We start from the raw sequence: 20,697 nt of genomic DNA, 5'->3' as shown, positions 1-20,697 counted from the left end.
AACTCACAAAGATCTGTCTACTTCTGGCTTTGGAGTGCTGGAATTAAAGGCGTGTCCCATCATGCCAGATGTCTATTGTCTCCCTACATGATTTATCTTTCTACACCAGCACATCCCATCTAACAAGGACCTTTGTATAGCTGCATGGTCACACACAGGAAGGTTTCTCTAGCTCAGTATTAAGTATGCTCGGGGGGCAGGCAAGTCTTTGTTGTGGAGATGCTTTCCCTTTGCACTGTAGGATGGTTAGCATCATGTCCTCCCTCCAGCGCTATATGAGAAACTGGTAATCTGGGAAGAACTGGAGAATCAGGGAAGAGAACTGGAGAAGCCTTAACTCAGAACCTAGCCTTCTATTCTGCTGTTGTTTTTATACCACTTTTTTTCCCCCAGAAAATTATGTGAAATTTTGATTTTTTATGACTCTAAATCCCAGCTACTTTGGAGGCTGAGACAAGAAGGTTACTTGAGCCCAGGGGGTTGAGACCATCGTAGGCAACATAGAAAGATCATGTCTCAGAAAGAAACAAACTCCCTTCAAGGCCCGAAACAGAACAACAACAACACAGATGAACATATCTTCTAGGCTGCTTTGTGTCACTTTACACTGGAGGCCCAACTCATGACTAGAGGAGCAACAGGATAAAGTTGAGAAATGTACTGACCTGCTTTCTTCATCATTATTTCTTCATCAGTAAATGTCTGTAGAGGTGCAAAGGGTAGTGTGTTGTTTGTTATACTGAGTAGAGCTCCTGGCTGCGAGGATTTCAGGGCACGAGGAGGCATTTTCCAAGAAGACAAGCAAGTCGGGAAGTTTCTTCTTAGCTTTAAGAACAGCCCCGATTGAAGATGGGTCATACACACAAAAGGAAACAATTTGAACATTAGCTTCTTTGAGAATAACTATGTCACCCATTCTTAAGATTTACTTATATGTAGACACATATATACGTCTGCGTGGCAGTGCCAGTGGAAGAGAGCATTGGGTCCCCGGGAACTGGAGATTTAGATATAGGTGCTGGGAACCAAACTGGGTCCTCTGCAAGAACAGTCCCCATTACTTATTTTTATATCCCATGCCCATATTTTAAAATAAGTGAGATTAACTTAGTACATTTTAAAATTCACTGTCTTTTAAATACAGTGAAAATTCATTGAATATTGTATGGTATCTCCTTTATCCAGCAATGAGCTACTTTAAATAAACAAACTCTCTAATTAATGGTTCATTTGTGTTCTTTTTAATTCTGTGTATGTATGTAGTCTGTGTGCAGGTATGTGCACATAAGGGCCAGTGCCTACATAGGCCAAAGATATCAGATCTCCTTGGCGCTGGAGTTACAGGCAATCATGAGCCAGCTGATGTGGCTGCTGGCAATTGAGTTAGGATCCTCTGAAAATGAAAAACAGCTGTCTCTCTCTCTCTCTCTCTCTCTCTCTCCTCTGTCTGTTTGTCTGCCTCCCTCCCTCCTCCACCTCCCTTCCTCCTTCTAGCATTTCCATATATAGCTCAAGCTATCCTGGAACTCTCTATTCAGAACAGGCTGGCCTCAAAACTCACAGAGATGCCTCTGCCTCTCCCTCCTGGGATTCAAGGTGTGTGTACCACTGCACCCAACTTCTAGGGTAAGTCCTTAAAATTGAGCCATCTCTAGTTAACTTTTAACCATCAAGGAGACAAGTTTCTACACAGAAATCATTCTCTAAACGCTTTTCTCATTTCACTAACGCCTTGACTAGAAATACAATACTCCTGTTGCTCATGACTAACCCTGTCAGGGAGGGGAGACAATTCAGTATAAAGGTTAAGGAAACAAGCTTTGGAGTCTAAAGGAACTAGTCTTAAATGCTAACATTGGATACATAATAGCTATGTCATTTTGGCAAGTGATTTCATTGTTTTTGGAGGATGGGGTGGTTTGAATAAGAATGGCTCCCACGGGCTCCTGTATTTGAACGCTTAGTCACCAGGGAGTGGAAGTGATTGGAAGAACTAGAAGGTGTGGCCTTGTGAGAGGAAGTGTGCCACTGAGGATGGGCTTTGAAGTTTCAAAAGCCCAAGTCAGGCCCCGGCTCTCTCTTTCCGCTTGCAGATCAGAATGTAACACTCAACTGCTTCTGGACCGTTACACCTGCCTGCCTGCCACTATGTTCCCTGCCAAGATGATTGTGAACAAAGCTTCTGAAACTGTAAGCAAGCCCCTCAGTTAAATGCTTTGTTTTATAAGAGTTGTCTTGGTCATGGTGTCTCTTCACAGCAACAGAAAGGTGACAAAGACAGAGGAGTACAAGTGCTTTTTTAATCTCTCTGTTAAAATTTCTCATAGTCTTAGTTTCTATACCGGTAAAATGCAGATAATTTCTTGGAGTCCTGTGCGAATTAATAAAACAACAACAACAACACACACACACACACACACACACACACACACACACACAGCTTAGCACAGTTCTCCATTTAGCAGAAGCTTAATAAATATCCATGACTATTTCCACTCACAACTACTTAGAATACAGTTCTGTGGTGGCAGTGCTATCAGAGATGGAAGTCAGAATACACACTGTTAGCTGTCATTGCTTGCCATCTGTGGGCTTCTTTGTTGGAGGACTTGGTCCAACCCCTTAACAAATGTAGTATCACCACAGTGACACGTGTTCTCTTAATGTTTTGTTCCTACATTGACTAGCCCAGGAAAAAGACACAGAGCCAGCATGTTTGAAACCATCATCAATCTTTGCTACATGTCACTGAATCTTTGCCATTGTGTGCTGAAGTGCAAACATATTCTGCTGTGGAGTCATCTGGGCAATAAAACCACCAGCCAGGGAAGAAAAATATGTGTCACCACTTTTTTTTTTTTTTCTAGTTCATTATTTTGTTGTTTTCAGAATTAGAAGACAGAGAGTTTAGGGCAAAGCTGTCAGAATAACCCCCTTTGTCATTAAAACCAGAATTGTGACAAGAATTTTAGACCAGGGAGAAGAATGGGGGGAGGGCATTATTTTCCTCTTGATGAGATAGACAAGAAGAGGAAAGGAGAAATGCAAAGGGACTACAGATGGAAGGAAGGCCGTGAAATAGCAAGTGGCAGCAGCTGCTTCAAGGAATGAGAGACGGGTGGGGAGAGGTGGAAATATGAACATGGAAGAGAAATAAATACAGGGGCAATTTTGCTCAGTGCTGGTGATGGAGTCTTGGATTGTGCTCTCGATATATAGTCTAAAGAATGAAAGAATGGACCAACTACCTTCATAAACTGCCTGTGAAACTTGCCTATCCATTTCAAAGCCTGCAATACACTGGCCTACATTTCTCATCTCTAAGGGAAGTTATTTACTTCACTAAGCCCACTACAGAATTCTTTCTGTCTCTTAGTCAATATATCACCTTTGTACCTAAGTTGATCTTTAAAAGAAACCCTACTGCTGAGAAACTTAAGAAGCCAGTGGGCCTTACGATAATGCCTATTTTTCCTGCTGACACAAGTGTGAGCCCCTTAGCCTCAATATTACTACTGACAAAACATATGCCAGTTCCACCCACAACATTTACTTCAGATTTGGAGGACATAACAGAGGCAAATGAACTTTTAGAAAGTTCAAGATGGTACACAATCATAAGGTAGGTTACTGAAGATGCTCATCATAAAATATTAAGACTAAATGCTGTGAATGGAATCCATTTCTAGCCAAAGCATCAAGAGAGATTACTTATGCCTCTTGGTAGATGATAATAAAGGAAAGGAAATGTGTCCTCCTCTTGCCTTCGACTGCACAGCTAGCATTTCATTGTTGATTTTTCTAATGCTTTAGCCTTGACCGTGGCCATTGCAGTTTTGGTGTCCACCCATCAAACTGATTTCCTGCAGTTATAACCCATTGTTCCACATCATCACATTTTTTTTGTACAGAGCAGCAATTGCTACTTGAATGGAGTAATGGTTATTTACGCCTTGCCAAATCCTTTCCTTAGTTCCAGTCTGATCTGTTTCTACTCAGCTGACCAGAGAGTTCGAACGTACTATAGTGAGAATGTTCAAGCCCATGAACTTGAGTAGGGTTGGAGAATTATATATTTATTTCACTAACCTCTAACAAAAAGATAGCATTAAAAATTATGAATGTGGGCAACACATTTTGGTAATACTAGCAAAAAATGTGATTCTGCCAAAAGAAATCACAGCCATTTTTATATCACACTGATTTAGTGCCAATATCTTGAAATATATTTTTGTTCATCACCATGGCAAAATTACAGTGGCTATTTGAATGACCGCCAAGCTTTATTTAAAAAGCATATACTGCTCAATCACATTAAGACACTTTATAAGGATTTCACTATAATTGATTTCCTTTATAATGCTGTATCTTTTATTTTATGCATTTTAAACATTTTGAGGAAAGGTCTATAAACTTTAACTACACTGCTACATATGCTGCACTCAAAGTACTGAAAAGTTACCAACGCTTGACTGTAGAATGTTCTGGCAAATCTGTTGCTATTCTTGTTACATTGAGCCACTGTGTTATTTATGACCCCCTTCTCACCATGCTTTAGCATAATGAAGTGTTGTTTTAAATGTTTCTAGAGTGTTTCATATCTAACTGCATTTATAGCCCAGGAAAGACAGAGAATACATTACAGAAGTCATGTTGACCTACAAAGACTCAGTCAGACTTGCAAAAGGAGACATTTCAATACACATAGTTGCATTTTGCCCTAACCCCCCATTGCCATTGTTTTTCTGCCCTGCATACTAGCTTGGTTCCTTGTTCTCTGAGACAGATCCAGATATGTATCTGTGTATACTACTTGCTGACAGAGGGCACGAGGAAAGTCTACTTTTTCTGCTGCTGTGGAGAGCATTCTTTTCCCTTTCCGGGATTAAGGGTAACATTGCTTCCCTCCTGAAACTGTTTTCTCATAGTCTCACATTAACCCTCATTAACTACCTGAAACCCCATTGTTCATCTTTGCAAACATTTATTTAACAATACTAGAAACATTCTTGCCCATACCTTCTTCAAAACAAAACAAAAACAAAACACAGAAACAAATCATTTTAGGCTGCTAAGAACATATTTTTCTTTTTCCCAGGTCAAAGGCAATTTCCCTTTCTTCACAAAGCTTTGTCTGGAATGCCTTATAACAGACTTGTGAAAGTTATTTTTCACTACCTCTCACCCAGTTTCCTTGAGTGAGCACTTTCCAACTGCAAGGTATTAAAGCTTAATAGCTATATGATGGTATTAAGATGTGGGCCCCTTAGAAGTGATAAGGCCAAAAGGCCATCCTCTTGTGAATGGAATTAAATCCATTTGTATTAGTTACTTTTCTCATCATTGTTATTACATACCTGTCAAGAAGCAACAGAAGAGATTAGCTCACTGTTTGAAGATACCTTCCATGATACTGGCAAAGATGTACTAGTGGGAGTAGATTGTGGTATGGCGACAAAACCATGAAATTGTTTGAGACAGGAAACAGGCAAGCAAGGCTACACACTTCAAGCCCACCCCCAGAGACCCAATTTTTCCAATCACCCACCAACTCCCAAAGGATCTACAACCTCCCCAAACAGCAACAACAGGTGGAGTCCAGGTATTCAAACACATGAGACTATGGGACATTTTATATCTAAACCATACTACCCTTATAAAAGAGGCTTTATACAGCATTCTACTCACTTCCCTTCTGAATTAGTCACGTGACGTAAAAGTGGTTCTCAGCAAGGAAGACCACACAAGGCAATCTATTCTGTTGGTGTGCTACTTTTGGACTAGGCAGACTTCAAAACTATAAGAGAATAAATGTCTAATATTTATAAATTTCCCACTCTCTGGTACTCTGTTATAACAGTATAAAACAGATTAAGATGCCATATTTATCCCATCCTCACCCCAAGTCCAGTGGCAGTGAGATCCACTCTGCCCCCTATGTATTCCATTTTCCAGCCTACAGCTCGGCCTGCATTCCCAGAGGCCTGCTGGCACCAGGAACTACCAGGTGATACCCCTAAACCACAATCCTCTGCCTGCCCTGCCCACTATGTGTTCCATTTCCTGGCCCATAGGGTTACCTGTATTCCCAGAGGCCTGCTGCCATCAGAGACTACCAGGTGAGAGTCCCCAACCCCACCAAACTCCCTGCCTGATGGGTCCCTTGGGTGAACCAAGTAGCAGTGAGCTCCACCCTTTTCCCTGTGTCCTCCATTTCCCAGCCCACAGCTCTGCTTGCATTCCTGGAGGCCTGCCAACACCAGAGACAGTCAGATGGCTAAATACCAGTATAAGAACACAATAAACAAGAGCCAAGGCAACATGGTACCACAAGAGCCCAGCTATCCTACTACAACAATCCCTGGGTATCCCAAAATACCCGAAGCTTAAAAAAATGGCCTCAAATCTAATCTTAGGGAGACGATAGAGGCCTTTAAAGAGGAAATAAATAAATAAACCCCTTGAAGAAATACAGGAAAATGCAATCAAGCAGATGAAGGAAGTGAATAAAACTGTTTAAGACCTGAATATGAAAATAGATATAATAAAGGAAACACAAATTGAGGAATCCTGGAGATAGAAAATCTAGGTAAGAGAACAGAAACTGTAGACACAAGCGTAACCAACAGAATACGAAATATGGAAGAGAGAATCTCAGGTGTAAAAGATACAATAGAAGAAATGGATACATCAGTCAATGAAATGTTATATTTAAAAAGTTTCTAAGACAAAATATCCAGGACACCATGAAAAGATCAAACCTAAGAATAATAGAAATAGAAGAAGGAGAAGATTACTATCTCAAAGGCCTAGAAAATATTTTCAACAAAATCATAGATGGAAATTGCTTTAACCTAAAGAAAAAGATGACTATAAATGTAAAAGAAGCTTACAGAACACCAAATAGATTGGATCAAAAAAGAAAAGCCTACCACTACATAATATCAAAACACTAAATGTACAGAACAAAGAAAGAATATTAAAAGCTGCAAGGAAAAAATACCAAGAAGCATATAAACACTAACCTATTAGAATTACACCCAACTTCTCAACAGAGACATTAGAAGCCAGAACGGTCTAGGTAGATGTCTTACAGTCTAAGAGACCACAAATGGCAGCCCAGACTACTATATCCAGCAAAACTTTCAATCACCATAGGTGGAGAAAACAAGGCATTCCATGACAAAACCAAATTTAAACAATATCTTTTCATTAACCCAGCCCTGCAAAGGATACTAGAAGGAAAACTCCAACACAAGGAGGTTAACTACACCAAGAAAGCAGGAAATAAGTAATTTCACACCAGTAAAAACAGAAGAAGGGACACACACACTACCACAACCATCATCAAAATAACAGTAACTAGCAATCACTGGCTATTAATTTCTCTCCACATCAGTAGATTAAACTCCCCAGTAAAAAGACACAGGCTAACAATATGGAGGCAAAAACAGGATTTGTCATTCTGCTGCATACAAGAAACACACCTCAGCAACAAAAAAACAGACATTATTTCAGAGTAAAGGGCTAGAAAAAGATTTCCCAAGCTAACTAGTGCAAGAAGCAAGCTAGAGTAGACATTCTAATATCTAATGAAATAGACTTTTAACCAAATGTGTCAAAAGAGATGGAGAAGAACATTTTAAAAGAAACATTACTGAAGTTTAATTCATACTTCGAATCACACATGTTAATAGTAAGAGACTTCAATATCCTACTCTCTCCAATGGGCAGGTCATTCAGACATAAACTAAACAGAGAAACAATGAAACTAACAGATGTTATGAATCAAACAGACATAACAGATAGCTACAGAATATTTCACCCAGACACAAAAGAATATACCTTCTTCTCAGCACCTCAAGGAATCATCTCCAAAATTGACCATATACTCAGTCACAAAGCAAGTCTCAAGAGATACAAGAAAATTGAAATACTCCCGTGTATCTTATCAAATCACCATGGATTAGAGCTGGACTTCAATAACAACAGAAACAATAGAAAGGCTACAAACTCATGGAAACTGAACAACTCTTTACTCAATAACTACTGGGTCAAGGAAGAAAGAAAGAAAAATATTAAAGACTTTCTAGAATTCAATGAAAATGAATGCACAGCATACCCAAACTTATAGGACACAATGAAACCACTGCTAAGAGTAAAGTTCATAGCACTCAGTGTTTTCATAAAGAACTTGGAGAGAACCCAAACTAATAACTTAACAATGCACCTGAAAGCTCTAGAACAAAAAGAAGCAAACATACCCAAGAGAAGTAGATGGCAGGAAATAATTAAACTTAGGGATGAAATCTATTGGCTCTTGGTCTGGTGCTGCTAATGTATTTAATTGCTAATTGATGCCCCCCACAAAATGTGGCTACACCCCATATGAGCACATTTCATGTGCACCAAGTGATGCTGTGTAACTTTGCTCCCCAAACATTCCTGATTGGTTAATAAAGTTGCTGACAGCCTGGGCTGAACAGAAGAGAGGTATGTGGGGCTTAGGTTCCTGAGCTTGGGGTCTGGGAAAGACCATGATTTGGGAAGGAAGGAGAGGAGGCAGAAGATGTAGGAGGAGGAGAGGAAACCAGAGAAAAGGAAGTCACCATGGAATAGAATAGGCCAAGAGAAGCTTCTTCTGAGAACTGGACTGATGGAACAGAAGAAGCTCAAATGGGACACATGGAATTATTTGGAATTTCTAATGAGAAGCAGAAAAATAGTTTAGAGAGTTGATATCTGCCCAGCTCTAGTGCGTTAAAGCTTATAAAATAATTTATAGTCTCTCTGTATCAATTATTTGGGAACTAGCCAGGGTAGAGAAACCTTTGAGAGTCTAATATATTTTATACAAAAAAAAAAAAAAAAAAAAAAAAAGAACAAATTAGAAACAAAGAGAACAATTCAAAGAATCAATGAAACCAAGAGCTGGTTCTTTGAGAAAATCAACAAGATAGACAAACCCTTAGCCAAACTAACTAAAAGGCAGAGAGAGAATATTCAAATTAACAAAATTAGAAATGAAAAGGGGGACATAAAAACAGACACTGAGGAAATCCAAAGAATCATTAGGTCTTACTTCAAAAACCTATATGCCACAAAATTGGAAAATCTAAATGAAATGGAAGATTTTTTTTTAATAGATACTATTTACCAAAGTTAAATCAAGATCAGGTAGACAATTTAATTAGACACCCCACCCTCAAAAAAGCCCAGGACAAGATGGTTTTAGTGCAGAATTCTACCAGACCTTCAAAGAAGAGCTAATACCAACACTCCTCAAACTATTCCACAAAACAGAAACAGAAAGAAAATTGGCAAACTCATTCTATGAGGACACAGTCAACCTGATACCTAAGCCACACAAAGACTCAACAAAGAAAAATTCAGACCAATTTCCTTTATGAACACTGATGCAAAAATACTCAATAAAATACACACAAACCGAATCCATGAACACATAAAAAACATCCACCAAGATCAAGTAGGCTTCATCCCAGGGATGCAGGGATGGTTCGCTATATGAAAATCCATCAATGTAATCCACCATATAGACAAACTGAAAGAAAAAAAAAACCCACATGATCACATCATTAGCACTGAAAAAGCCTTTGACAAAAATCCAACACCTCTTCATGTTAAAAGTCATGGAGAAATCGGGGATACAATGCACAAACCTAAACACAATAAAGGCAATATACAATAAGCCAATAGCCAGCATTAAATTAAATGGAGAGAAATTTAATCACTTCCACTAAAATCAGAGACAAGACAAGGCTGCCCACTCTCTTTGTATCTATTCAATATAGTACTTGAAGTTTTAGCTAGAGCAATAAGACAACGAAAGGAGAGCAAAGGGATACAAATTGAAAAGGAAGAAGTCAAAATATTGCTATTTGCAGATGATAAGATAGTATACATAAGTGACCCCTAAAATTCTGCCATGGAACTCCCAAGGCTGATAAATACCTTCAGCAAAGTGGCTAGATACAAAATTAGTTTTAAAAAAATCAATAGCCCTTCTTTATACAAATAATTAACAGTCTAAAGAAGAAATTAGGGAAGCAACACCCTTCACAATAGCCACGAATAATATATAATATCTTGGTGTAATTTAACCAAGCAAGTCAAAGACTTGTATGACAAGAACTTCAAGTCTTTGGAGAAAAAAAATTGAAGACAATATCAGAAGATGGAAGATGTCCCATGCTCATGGATCAGTAGGATTAACATAGTAATAATGGCCATCTTACCAAAAGCAATCTATAGATTCAATGCAATTTCCATCAAAATTCCAACACAATTCTTTACAGACATTGAAATGACAATTCTCAACTTCACATGGAAAAACAAAAAACCTAGGATTACTAAAACAATCCTGTACAATAAAAGAACCTCTAGAAGTATTGCCATCCCTGATCTCAAGCTGTACTATAGGGCGATAGTTATTAAAATTGCATGGAATTGGCATAAAAACAAGCAGATTGATCAATGGAATTGAATTGGAGACCCAGAAGTAAACCTACACACGTATGGACACTTGATTTTTGACAAAGAAGCTAAATTATACAATGGAAAAAAAGAAAGCATCTTCAACAAATGGTGCTGGTCTAACTGGATGTCTACATGTAGAAGAATGAAAATACAATCATATTTATCACCCTGTACAAAACTCAAGTCCAAGTGGATCAAAGACTTCAACATAAAACCAGATATACTAAATCTGTTAGAAGAAAAAGTGGGGAAGAACCTTGAACACATTGGCACAGAAAACAACTTCCTGAACAGAACATCACCAGTTCAAGCACTAAGATCAACAACTGATAAATGGGACCTCACGAAACAGAGAAGCTTGTGTAAGGCAAAGTACACCATCAAAAAGACAGAACAGCAGCTTACATAATGGGAAAAGATCTTCACCAGCCCTACATCAGAGAGAGGGTTGATATCCCAATTTTTTTTTTTTTTTGTTAAAGTACACAAGAAATTAGATAGCAACAAACCAAACCCAAGTTTAAAATGGTATACAGAACTAAACAGAGACTCTCGACAGAGGGATCTCTAAGGGCCAATAAGCACTTAAAAAATGTTTAACTCTTTAGTCACCAGGGAGGGAAATGCAAATCAAAATTACTCAGATTCTATCTTACACTCATTAGAATGACTAGGATCAAAAGCTTAAGTGACAGATCTGGCTGGAAAGGATATGGAGCAAGGGGACCTCCTTCATTGCTGGGAGGAGTGCAAACTTGTACAACCACTTTGGAAATCAGTTTGGTAATTTCTCACAAAGTTGGGAATAGTTCTACCTCAAGGCCTAGCTATACCTGGGCATATAGCCAAAAGATGCTCCATTATATCATGAGGACCCAGAAATAAATCCACACACATATGGACATTTGGTTTTTGTTGTTGTTGTTTTTGTTTTTGTTTTTTACAAAGAAGCCAAATCTATTCAATGGAAAAAGAATAGCGTCTTCAACAAATGGTGCTGGTCTAACTGAATGTCTACATGTAGAAACGTGCAAGTAGATCTATATATACCACCATGCACAAAACTCAAGTGCAAGTGGATTAAAACATAAAACCAGAGACACTAAACCTGTTAGAAGAAAAAGTGGGGAAGAGCCTGGAACTCATTGGCACAGAGGACAACTTCCTGAACAGAACTCCAACAGCCCAGGCTCTAAGGTCAAAAATTAATAAATTGGACCTCATGAGGTTGAGGAGCTTCTATAAGGCAGAAGGACTAATATTCAAAATATATAAAGAGCTCAAGAAATTAAACACCACCAAACCAAATAACCCAATTAAGAAATGGGGCTCAGAACTAAGCAGAGAATTCTCAACAGAGGAATATCAAATGGTCGAGAAACACTTAAAGAAATGTTTAACCTCTTTAGTCATCAGAGAAATGCAAATCAAAATGACTCTGAGATTCTATCATACACCCACCAGAATGGCTAAGATCAAAAACTCAAGTGATAGCATAAACTGGCAAGGATGTGGTGAAAGTAGAACACTCCTTCATTGCTGGTGGGAATGCAAACTTGTACAACCACTTTGGAACTCAATCTGGTGCTTTCTCAGAAAACTGGGAATAGGGCTTCCTCAAGACCCAGTTATTCCACTCCTTGGAATATACCCAGAAGATGCTCTACCATGTTCGTAGCCATCTTATTTGTAATAGCCAGAACCTGGAAACAACCTAGATGTCCCTCAGTCAAAGAATGGATAAAGAAAATGTGGTACATTTACACTATGGAATACTACTCAGCTATTAAAAACAAGGAAATCCTGAAATTTACAGGCAAATGGATGAAAATAGAAATGATCATCCTGAATGAGTTAACCCAGACCCAGAAAGATACACATGGTATATATTTTACTTACAATTGGACACTAGCCCAACAGAGATGTCCCCTGAAAGTCTTCACTTAGCAGGAGATTAGGATAGATACTGGGACTTCCTATTGGGAATCCAGGTGAGAGAGGTATAGGAGAATGGGGAAATAGAAGGACCCAGAAAGTCCTAGAAACCCACAAGAAGAACATCATGATGGGCAGATCTAGACCTGGGGGGGGGGGGGGCGGGGCGGTTGTCTGCTCAAACTACTGTACCAACCAAGGACAATGCATGCAGTAAACCTAGAACCCCTATCCAGATCTAGCCAGTGGTCAGCACATCTCCACAGTTGTGTGGGGAACAGGGACTGACTCTGACATGAACTCTGGTCCCCCCTATTTGACCACTTTCCCTGGGTGGGGAGACTTAGTGCCACTCAGAAGAGGAGTAAGAAGACTACCAGGATGAGACCTGATATGCTGTGATCTTATGGTGGGGGAGGAGGTCCCCTTCTGTCACGACCTAGAGGAGGGGAAATAGGATGAACGAGGGCAGGGGGGGGAGGGGGAGGGACAGGAAGATACAAGTAAGGGGATAACAACTGAGATGTAATCTGAATAAATTTCTTTAAAAAAAGAAACTACTTAATGTGTAAATAAAAGGCTGGAGCCGGGCATGGTGGCGCACGCCTTTAATCCCAGCACTCGGGAGGCAGAGGCAGGCGGATCACTGTGAGTTCGAGGCCAGCCTGGTCTACAAAGTGAGTCCAGGACAGCCAAGGCTACACAGAGAAACCCTGTCTGGAAAAAAAAAAAAAACAAAAACAAACAAACAAACAAAAAAGACTACTTTTTAGCCGGGCGTGGTGGCGCACGCCTTTAATCCCAGCACTCGGGAGGCAGAGGCAGGCGAATCGCTGTGAGTTCGAGGCCAGCCTGGTCTACAAAGTGAGTCCAGGATGGCCAAGGCTACACAGAGAGACCCTGTCTCGAAAAACCAAAAAAAAAAAAAAAAAAAAAAAAAAAGGCTGGAAATAGGTTTTAGGTAACAGTTCAAGATAACATCTAAGGGCCTTTTCTTGGATTTCTTATAGCTACATATAATTAAAGGAAATAAACTAGTTTATTATGGAAACATTTACTAATAACTGACTTTCCTGCTATGTCTGGGTCCTTTCTCCTGAAGGTCAGAGAGTAGTGACTTTCCCTGAGAATGCCTTATCTGAACTTACTTAGGTAAGTTCCTCCAGAAAGCAGGTAATATCCTTAACTTCAAGGATGGTTAACTACAGGATAAGAGCAATGACTAGTATTCTACTGCAGGCCATTGTCTGTCCTTGGGCCCCTTCATCTCTCCTAAAAAAAAAAATCAGTGACGTAGCTCTCCTTTTCTTATTGGCAACTTTGATGTCCGCACTCGTGGGATCTGTGGCTTGAAGATACTAATTGGAAACGCTGCCGAAATACATCATGTGCAGCTTTAAATTGCAAACCATACAGAGTACATGAGGAAGCCTTATTCTTCTTATTCTGTCCAGCTGGCCCATTGCGTGGACAGCCAGGTTATCAAACAGACTGTTGCAGTTGTTTTGTACAGTTCAGAGACTAATCTACAAAAGCTGCACTTTTGGTCTTGAATGAGTGAGTTTATTAAGTATATTGCAAAAGGTAAAAGAAGAAATAGTGAGTAGCAGATAATGAGACAGATGGCAAAACATTACCAAACTGGGCACTCACAGTAGCCCAATTTAGAAAGCAAACAAACAAACAAACAAACAAAAAAGTACTGTCAGCAAATCAGGTGGCTTACAAACACCTACCAGAAACAACTGGAGAATCCCTTGAAACAGTCAGCTCTAATTGCAGATTGAGAGTTTTGGGCAAAGGTTTCCAAATAAAATAACAGTTAGCAAGCTGCAGATAGATAACATCAATTCAAGTGTTTACAAGCATCCAGCAGAAATCAGCTGCAGAAAGTGGGGCAGGCAGCTGGAGTCTTCCAAAGAGACACTCCTCCACCGTCTCTCCATGGATGGGCTTCTTCCTATTCCATACTTTTATATTATAGCATAAGCAACAGTGACCTGGGTTGGAAACAGCTTATCTGCTAGCTGTTCTCAAGGACAGAATGTGTTTACTTTAGGGCTATTCTGTATTTCCCTCTCTCTGTTACAGAGGTGGTGGGAGGCAACCTCGCTTCCGCTTCCGGAGCCAGCCTCTCAGCAAGCACAATTAGCACATTGACAGTTTACCAATATAATGCGAATCACAGTCAGATAACTTATTTTATTTATCCTGGCTCCAAAGCTTGAAAGAAGTCAGGCAGGCAGTTTGAATGTGCCAAAAGAAAGCAGTATTTCCTTTAAATGAAAAGGTTATAGTTCTTTCTTATCTTAATAAGGAAAGAAAACCAACAGCAATTGAATGTTGAGGTTGCTAGGATCTACAAAAAGAACAAAGAATCCACGAAACTGTGCAGAAGCATATAGAAATTCGGTCTTGTTTCACTTTAGCACCTCAAGCTACAAAAGCGGTGGGCAGAGAGTGACACGTGTAGCAGGTACTTAATTAAGATATAGGAAGGGCATTATAAGCTTCCCCCAGAATAACCACCTGCAGCTTCAAGTGTCCATTGGGCAGTTAGAAAAATACCCCTCGCAGATGGAGTCGTCTAAAATTTCAAGCATCTTCCACTTCCTCCCCTGAGAAGAAGGGATAACTGAGAGAAGCCCCCCAAAAGCCTTCTAGCTTCAGTTGTTGTTGGTTGACTATGAAAATATCACTAACTTTGGAGGTTACACAGCTAAGCAATACATTATCAGTTTCCCACCAGCTTTGCTATAGATGACACCTCTGACTGAGACTACTCAGTAGGTTAGCGGTGTTGTGGAGTTTTTCTTTGTTTTTGTTTTGTTTTGTGAAAAGCTGCTTTTTCTTTTTCTTCCTGGGAAGAGGAATCATAAAGACATGAACTTAATAACTAGCAACTTACTCCTGAATTTTTTGTTTTGTTTTGTTTTCTCTGTGTTAGCCTTAGCTGTCCTGGACTCACTTTGTAGACCAGTCTGGCCTCCGAACTCACAGCGAACCGATTCCCTGCCTCTGCCTCCTGAGTGCTGGGATTAAAGGCGTTCATCACCACGCCTGGCTCTTACTCCTGATTTTTAAAAGGTAGAACATTGACAAAATTTTTATAACATCTAAATGTGGATCACTTAACACAAAGCATATAATTTGCTGCTCTATATTTTTAAACTAAAGACAGACATATAGGAAATATTTGGTTTGTAAGGAGCTGTGTTTACCTAAACAAGGGTGCCTATCTACAGCCTGAGACACGTGCAGCCCAAAATGACTATGAATGCTGCCCGATACCAAAATCAAGTACTTCCTTAAAACGTTATGAGATTTATGCACACACACACACACACACACACACACATGCGTGCATGTGCATGCACAGCTTATTTTTAAATTATGTGTGCATGTATGTGTCTACGCGTGCCTGGCTAGAGATTTAACCCAGGTCCTCTGTAAAAACAGAGGTACTCTGTTTCTTTTTTTTTCCCATTTTATTAATTTATTCATATTACATCTCGATTGTTAGCCCTTCCCCTGTTTCCTCCCATTCTTCCCTCCCTCCCACTTCCCCCCTTCTCCCCTCCCCTATGTCTGTGATTGAGGGAGACCTCCTCCCCCTATATATGCTCTTAGAATATCAAGTCTCTTCTTGGTAACTTGCTATCCTTCCTCTGAGTGCCGCCAGACCTCCCCGTCCAGGGGACATGGTCAGAAAAGGAGCACCAGAGTTCGTGTGATTGTCAGATCTCACTCTCCACTCACCGGTGGAGAATATCCTGTTCATTGGCTAGGTCCTGGTAGGGGTTTGAAGCTTACTGCCTATATTCTCCTTGGCTGGTGCCTTAGTTTGAGGAGGACCCCAGGACCCAGATCCGCCTGTCATAAAGTTCTTATTGTAGAAAACAGAGGTACTCTCAACCAGTGAGCACCTGTCCAGTCCTACCATATGTGTTTTTGCAATACTCTTTTTTTTTTTTTTTTTGGAAATTGATAGATCTTGAAAATAAATGTTGTAGATGACAATGTCATATCACAATGTCATGCAAAATAAATATATGCTTTTGCAACTGCAGGCCACAGATTGGACACCCCTGGATTTAACGTATGGCCCAAGGCATTTGTGTGTGTGTGTGTGTGTGTGTGTGTGTGTGTGTGTGTGTGTGTGTGTGTGTCTACAATGTAGCCTAGAGAAGCCATAAATTTGGTTACAGCTCATCTAAAGAATTACAGTACATAGTAAACAAAGGTTCGTTGTTATGATAAGGATGTTCTGACGTAAAAGAAGAAAAGCATCCTGAGAGATGGAGATAGCTGTCAAGCCTGGAAATATCTGAGCACAGTGTTTCTGCTCACTGAGGTCTCTGCAGCCCTTTCCTAATTAAAGTCTTTTCACATACCTGTTTTCCCTAAAGCAGGGCTCTGAGATAATAGTCTGTCTTCTCAAAGTACCAGCCTTTGAAACCTGAGTCACTGGCTTCTCACTATCCTGACTCCCTCTTGTTTCTAATAAACTTGTATGCCTCTTTTGTTGTTAATCTCTTGTCTATTTCAGAAGGCTCAATTACCAAGCATTCAGAGGGTGAAAAAGGAAGCCCCCTTTGCCTCCATACCACTCGAGTGTACGTCCATATCACTCGGGGAGCTAAAGACAAAACAGCTACCTGAACCCCATCATAACGTTTGGGCTTCCTTATATGCAAAAGTTTCTCCCAGATAACTAATACGAACCCTGTCTAAAATCTGTGAGGTTTTTGCCTTCATCTGACCAAACCTTAGGTTAGGTTTTCACACTGTCTTACAGTCACTTGTGTGATTCCTTGTCAGATCCAGTTTTAGCAAAAGCACTCTGCTAAGCCAGTTCAGTAAGAACCCCGCTTTATATTTCATCACCTTTGATATCTGAGCAAGGTCCTCCTCCACTCCTTATCAGGGTATGTCTGATCACTCTGGCCTGTTGTTAACAAAAATCACACCATATCAATTTAGTCATTATCCCTCCTATGCCTGCTGTTTCCTCTGTCACTTTCTACCCACAGGCCACATTATCAGAAAGTCTGAAATAAAATATTAGTGACATCAAATGGCCAGGGTAATGAGAAAATGAAACCCACAATTGATAGTGGGAATATAAACTTGTTTGGATGCCCTAGAAAACAGCTTAGCAATCCGTAGAAGTGTGCACATATCATATGAGCCAGCAGTGGCACCTTTGAACACACAAATACACACACACGTACACGTACACACACACACACACACACACACACACACACACACACACACACACACACACACACCGGCCATCCAATGGAAGTCTGAGAATCAATCCTCCCTAGGATAAGGTGTGTGGTGGTGGTGGTGGGGCACAAGGCAAGGGGACTAGGGGGAGGGGCAGGACAGACACACAACAGTATTCCTAACTAAAGTATAAAGAAGGAAGTAGACATGAGTTCCATAGAAAACACAAATCCTGACAATAGAGATGGCTCAGCTGCTAAAGGCACACAGTGCCAAGCCTGATGACCTGCATCTGATTGCTGAGACCCATAGCATTGAATGAGAAAACTGACTGCTGGAAACACAAATACATTTCTGTAGGGGGCCGGGCATGGTGGCGTATGCTTTAATCCCAGCACTCAGAGGCAGAGCAGGCAGATCTCTGTGAGTTCGAGGCCAGCCTAGTCTACAAAGTGAGTCCAGGACAGCCAAGGCTACACAGAAAAACCCTGTCTCGAAAAAACAAAATAAAACAAAACAAAAAAAGGCTTTGGGCTGGCAAGATGGCTCAGTGGGTAAAGGTGCTTGCTGCACAAGTCTAGCAACCTAAGTTTGATTCCCAGAACCTATAAGAAGACAGGAGAAACTTCCACATGCATGCCAACACGAACATCACACATTCACACACAATAATTAATTTTAATAATAAAAAGGTATTTTTATTAGGTTTTTGCTTTTGTTTTTGTTTTTTGTTTTATTTGAGACAGGAGCTCACTAACTAGCTTTGGCTGGCCTGAAGCTTACTATGTAGACTAAACTGGCTTTGAGCTTACAGCAATCCCCCTGCCTCTGTCTCTCCAATACTGGAATTAGAGGTATGTACCATCATGTCTGGCTATAAGAAATGTTTTGAGCCGGGCAGTGGTGGCGCAGGCCTTTAATCCCAGCACTTGGGAGGCAGAGGCAGGTGGATCGCTGTGAGTTCGAGGCCAGCCTGGTCTACAAAGTGAGTCTAGGACAGCCAAGGCTACACAGAGAGACCCTGTCTCGAAAACCAAAAAAAAAAAAAAAAAAAAAAAAAAAAGAAGAAGAAATGTTTTGATGATGCTTGCATAAATAAATGTCGGTGGCCTTTTCATTTTCTTCAGGGCCATGAAGCTCTAAAGAAGAGAGGATTAATGGCAGTCACATTTTCAAGAGGTTGATGGTGCTTTTTGGGCAAGGGAATCTCCTAGAGAAGTTAGCTTGCAAATTTTAGATGTCTTCAGCTTAAAAAAAAAAAAAAAAAAAAAAGGCCAGGTTGGTGGTACATTCATTTAATATCAGCACTTGAAAGCAGAGGCAGGTGAGTTCAAAGTAGCCTGGTCTACAGGATAAGTCACGGGTCAGCCAGGGCTCTATAGTAAGACTGTCTCAAAGAGGAGGGAAAATCACTCTATAAATGCTGTGGGTTCAGATAGATCCTAACCACAGTAGACGTGTACCACAGGTGACTAACCCTTCACAACTAAGGGCATATGAACTGTTTCCCCTTCTGGACGCTGTGAATATTTGTGTGCAGGTTTAGAACTCACATTTTTCATATGGTACACATGATATTTTCCTATACACTCAGCAGCACTGTCATACAGCAAGATCAATCTGTATTTCCATATTTTATGCCCTAGTTCCTCCTTCATATGACCACTCTTGTGCTCTAGGGCCATTATTAAGTAAAACATGGGTTTATCCAAACATAGGCACTATAATGCAAAAGTCAGAGTTAATGGATGGGTAGCATATACTTCATGTATACAGCTAGCTGGACAAAGGAATAAGTCATGTTCTGGATTGGACAGATTATTATGTTACTCAGAATAATGTGTGATTAAAACTGATGAGTTATTTACTTCTAGAATTTTCCATTTAATAGAACATAGTTAACTGCAGTTCACTAAAATTATGGATAGTAAAACTATGAAATTGTGGTTGGAAAAGCTATTATTTAAGCCTTTAAATAAGTTATTCATTTAACCAGCCACATACTTGCTATTCATACAAAATAAACTTTTCCCTACTATTAATCATTAATCTGTCCTTTCTGTTTTGATTCTCAGGGCTAGCCACTGAATATAAAGGGTAGAAGAAAAATATTTTACCCATCTCTTACAATAGAAAACTACGTAGCCCCAAACTGACTCTGTTATTAAATTATTCCATTTATCCAACACTGTTGAAATAAAATAATACAGGTAGAAAAGAGATTAGCTGTTCATAGGTATTAAGGGCCAAGGAAAGGGAAGAACGGTGGTGTGAGATTACAAAGGGGCAACAAAGACCTCTGTGTTGCTGGAATGATCTTTAGCTTGACTGTAGAACTGCAAACACAAGTAAGGACGCGATGAAACTGCACAGAACTACACATACATACACAGGCAAACTGACTCTCTGAAACAGATTGGTGGTCACATTAATTGGTGGATCACAATGTCCCGAATGTGATAACTGTTCTACAGTTAGTAAGTAATGTGGGAGCAAACTAGATAAAGAGTTTGTGGGACTCTATATTTCTTTTCTTTTTTAATTAAAAGGTGTGTGTGTGTGTGTGTGTGTGTACATACTACCTGTGTGCTGGTGCCTACAGAGGCCAAAAGAGGGCATAAGATTCCTTGAAGCTGGAGTTGCAGGCTTTGTAAATTGCCCAGCGTGAGTACTAAGAACCAATCTCAAAAGAGCAGTGGCTATTAACCACTGAGGCATCTCTCTAACCCTATCTATATTTTTCTTTTCCCTCCCCATCTTACTCTTCTTCTTTGTCAGGTTATCTCTATGTTGGCTGTTTTAGAACTCGCTATATAGACCAGGGTGTCCTCAAACTCAGAGATCTGACTGCCTATGCCTTTCAAGAGCTGGGATTAAAGACATGTGAAGTCATGCCTGGATATGTTTCTTCTTAAAACTGCACAGAGAGCTACAGAGAGATGAAAAGAAAGTTTTTTTTTTTTTTTTGAAAGTATCATGTCTTCAAAAGAAATTAAACAAATCATGGCTTTAAAATTTCCAAGAATTGGT

The 20,697-nt window shown here is 40.0% G+C and overlaps 1 protein-coding gene across 1 annotated transcript in view; it reads right to left on the bottom strand.

Annotated features, from left to right (window-relative positions):
- Acadsb (acyl-CoA dehydrogenase short/branched chain) overlaps positions 1-20,697 on the bottom strand; it is a 50,063-nt gene that overhangs the window by 19,482 nt on the left and 9,884 nt on the right. The window contains exon 2 of the mRNA XM_051145444.1: positions 666-825. Within this exon, the coding sequence (XP_051001401.1) occupies positions 666-825 (160 nt within the window). The remainder of the gene's footprint in view (positions 1-665; positions 826-20,697) is intronic.

Source organism: Acomys russatus, chromosome 5, assembly GCF_903995435.1.
Source record: "Acomys russatus chromosome 5, mAcoRus1.1, whole genome shotgun sequence".
Lineage (NCBI taxonomy): Eukaryota > Metazoa > Chordata > Mammalia > Rodentia > Muridae > Acomys > Acomys russatus.
The sequence above is the reverse complement of the archived record's forward strand: the minus strand, read 5'-3'. Positions and strand labels throughout refer to the sequence as shown.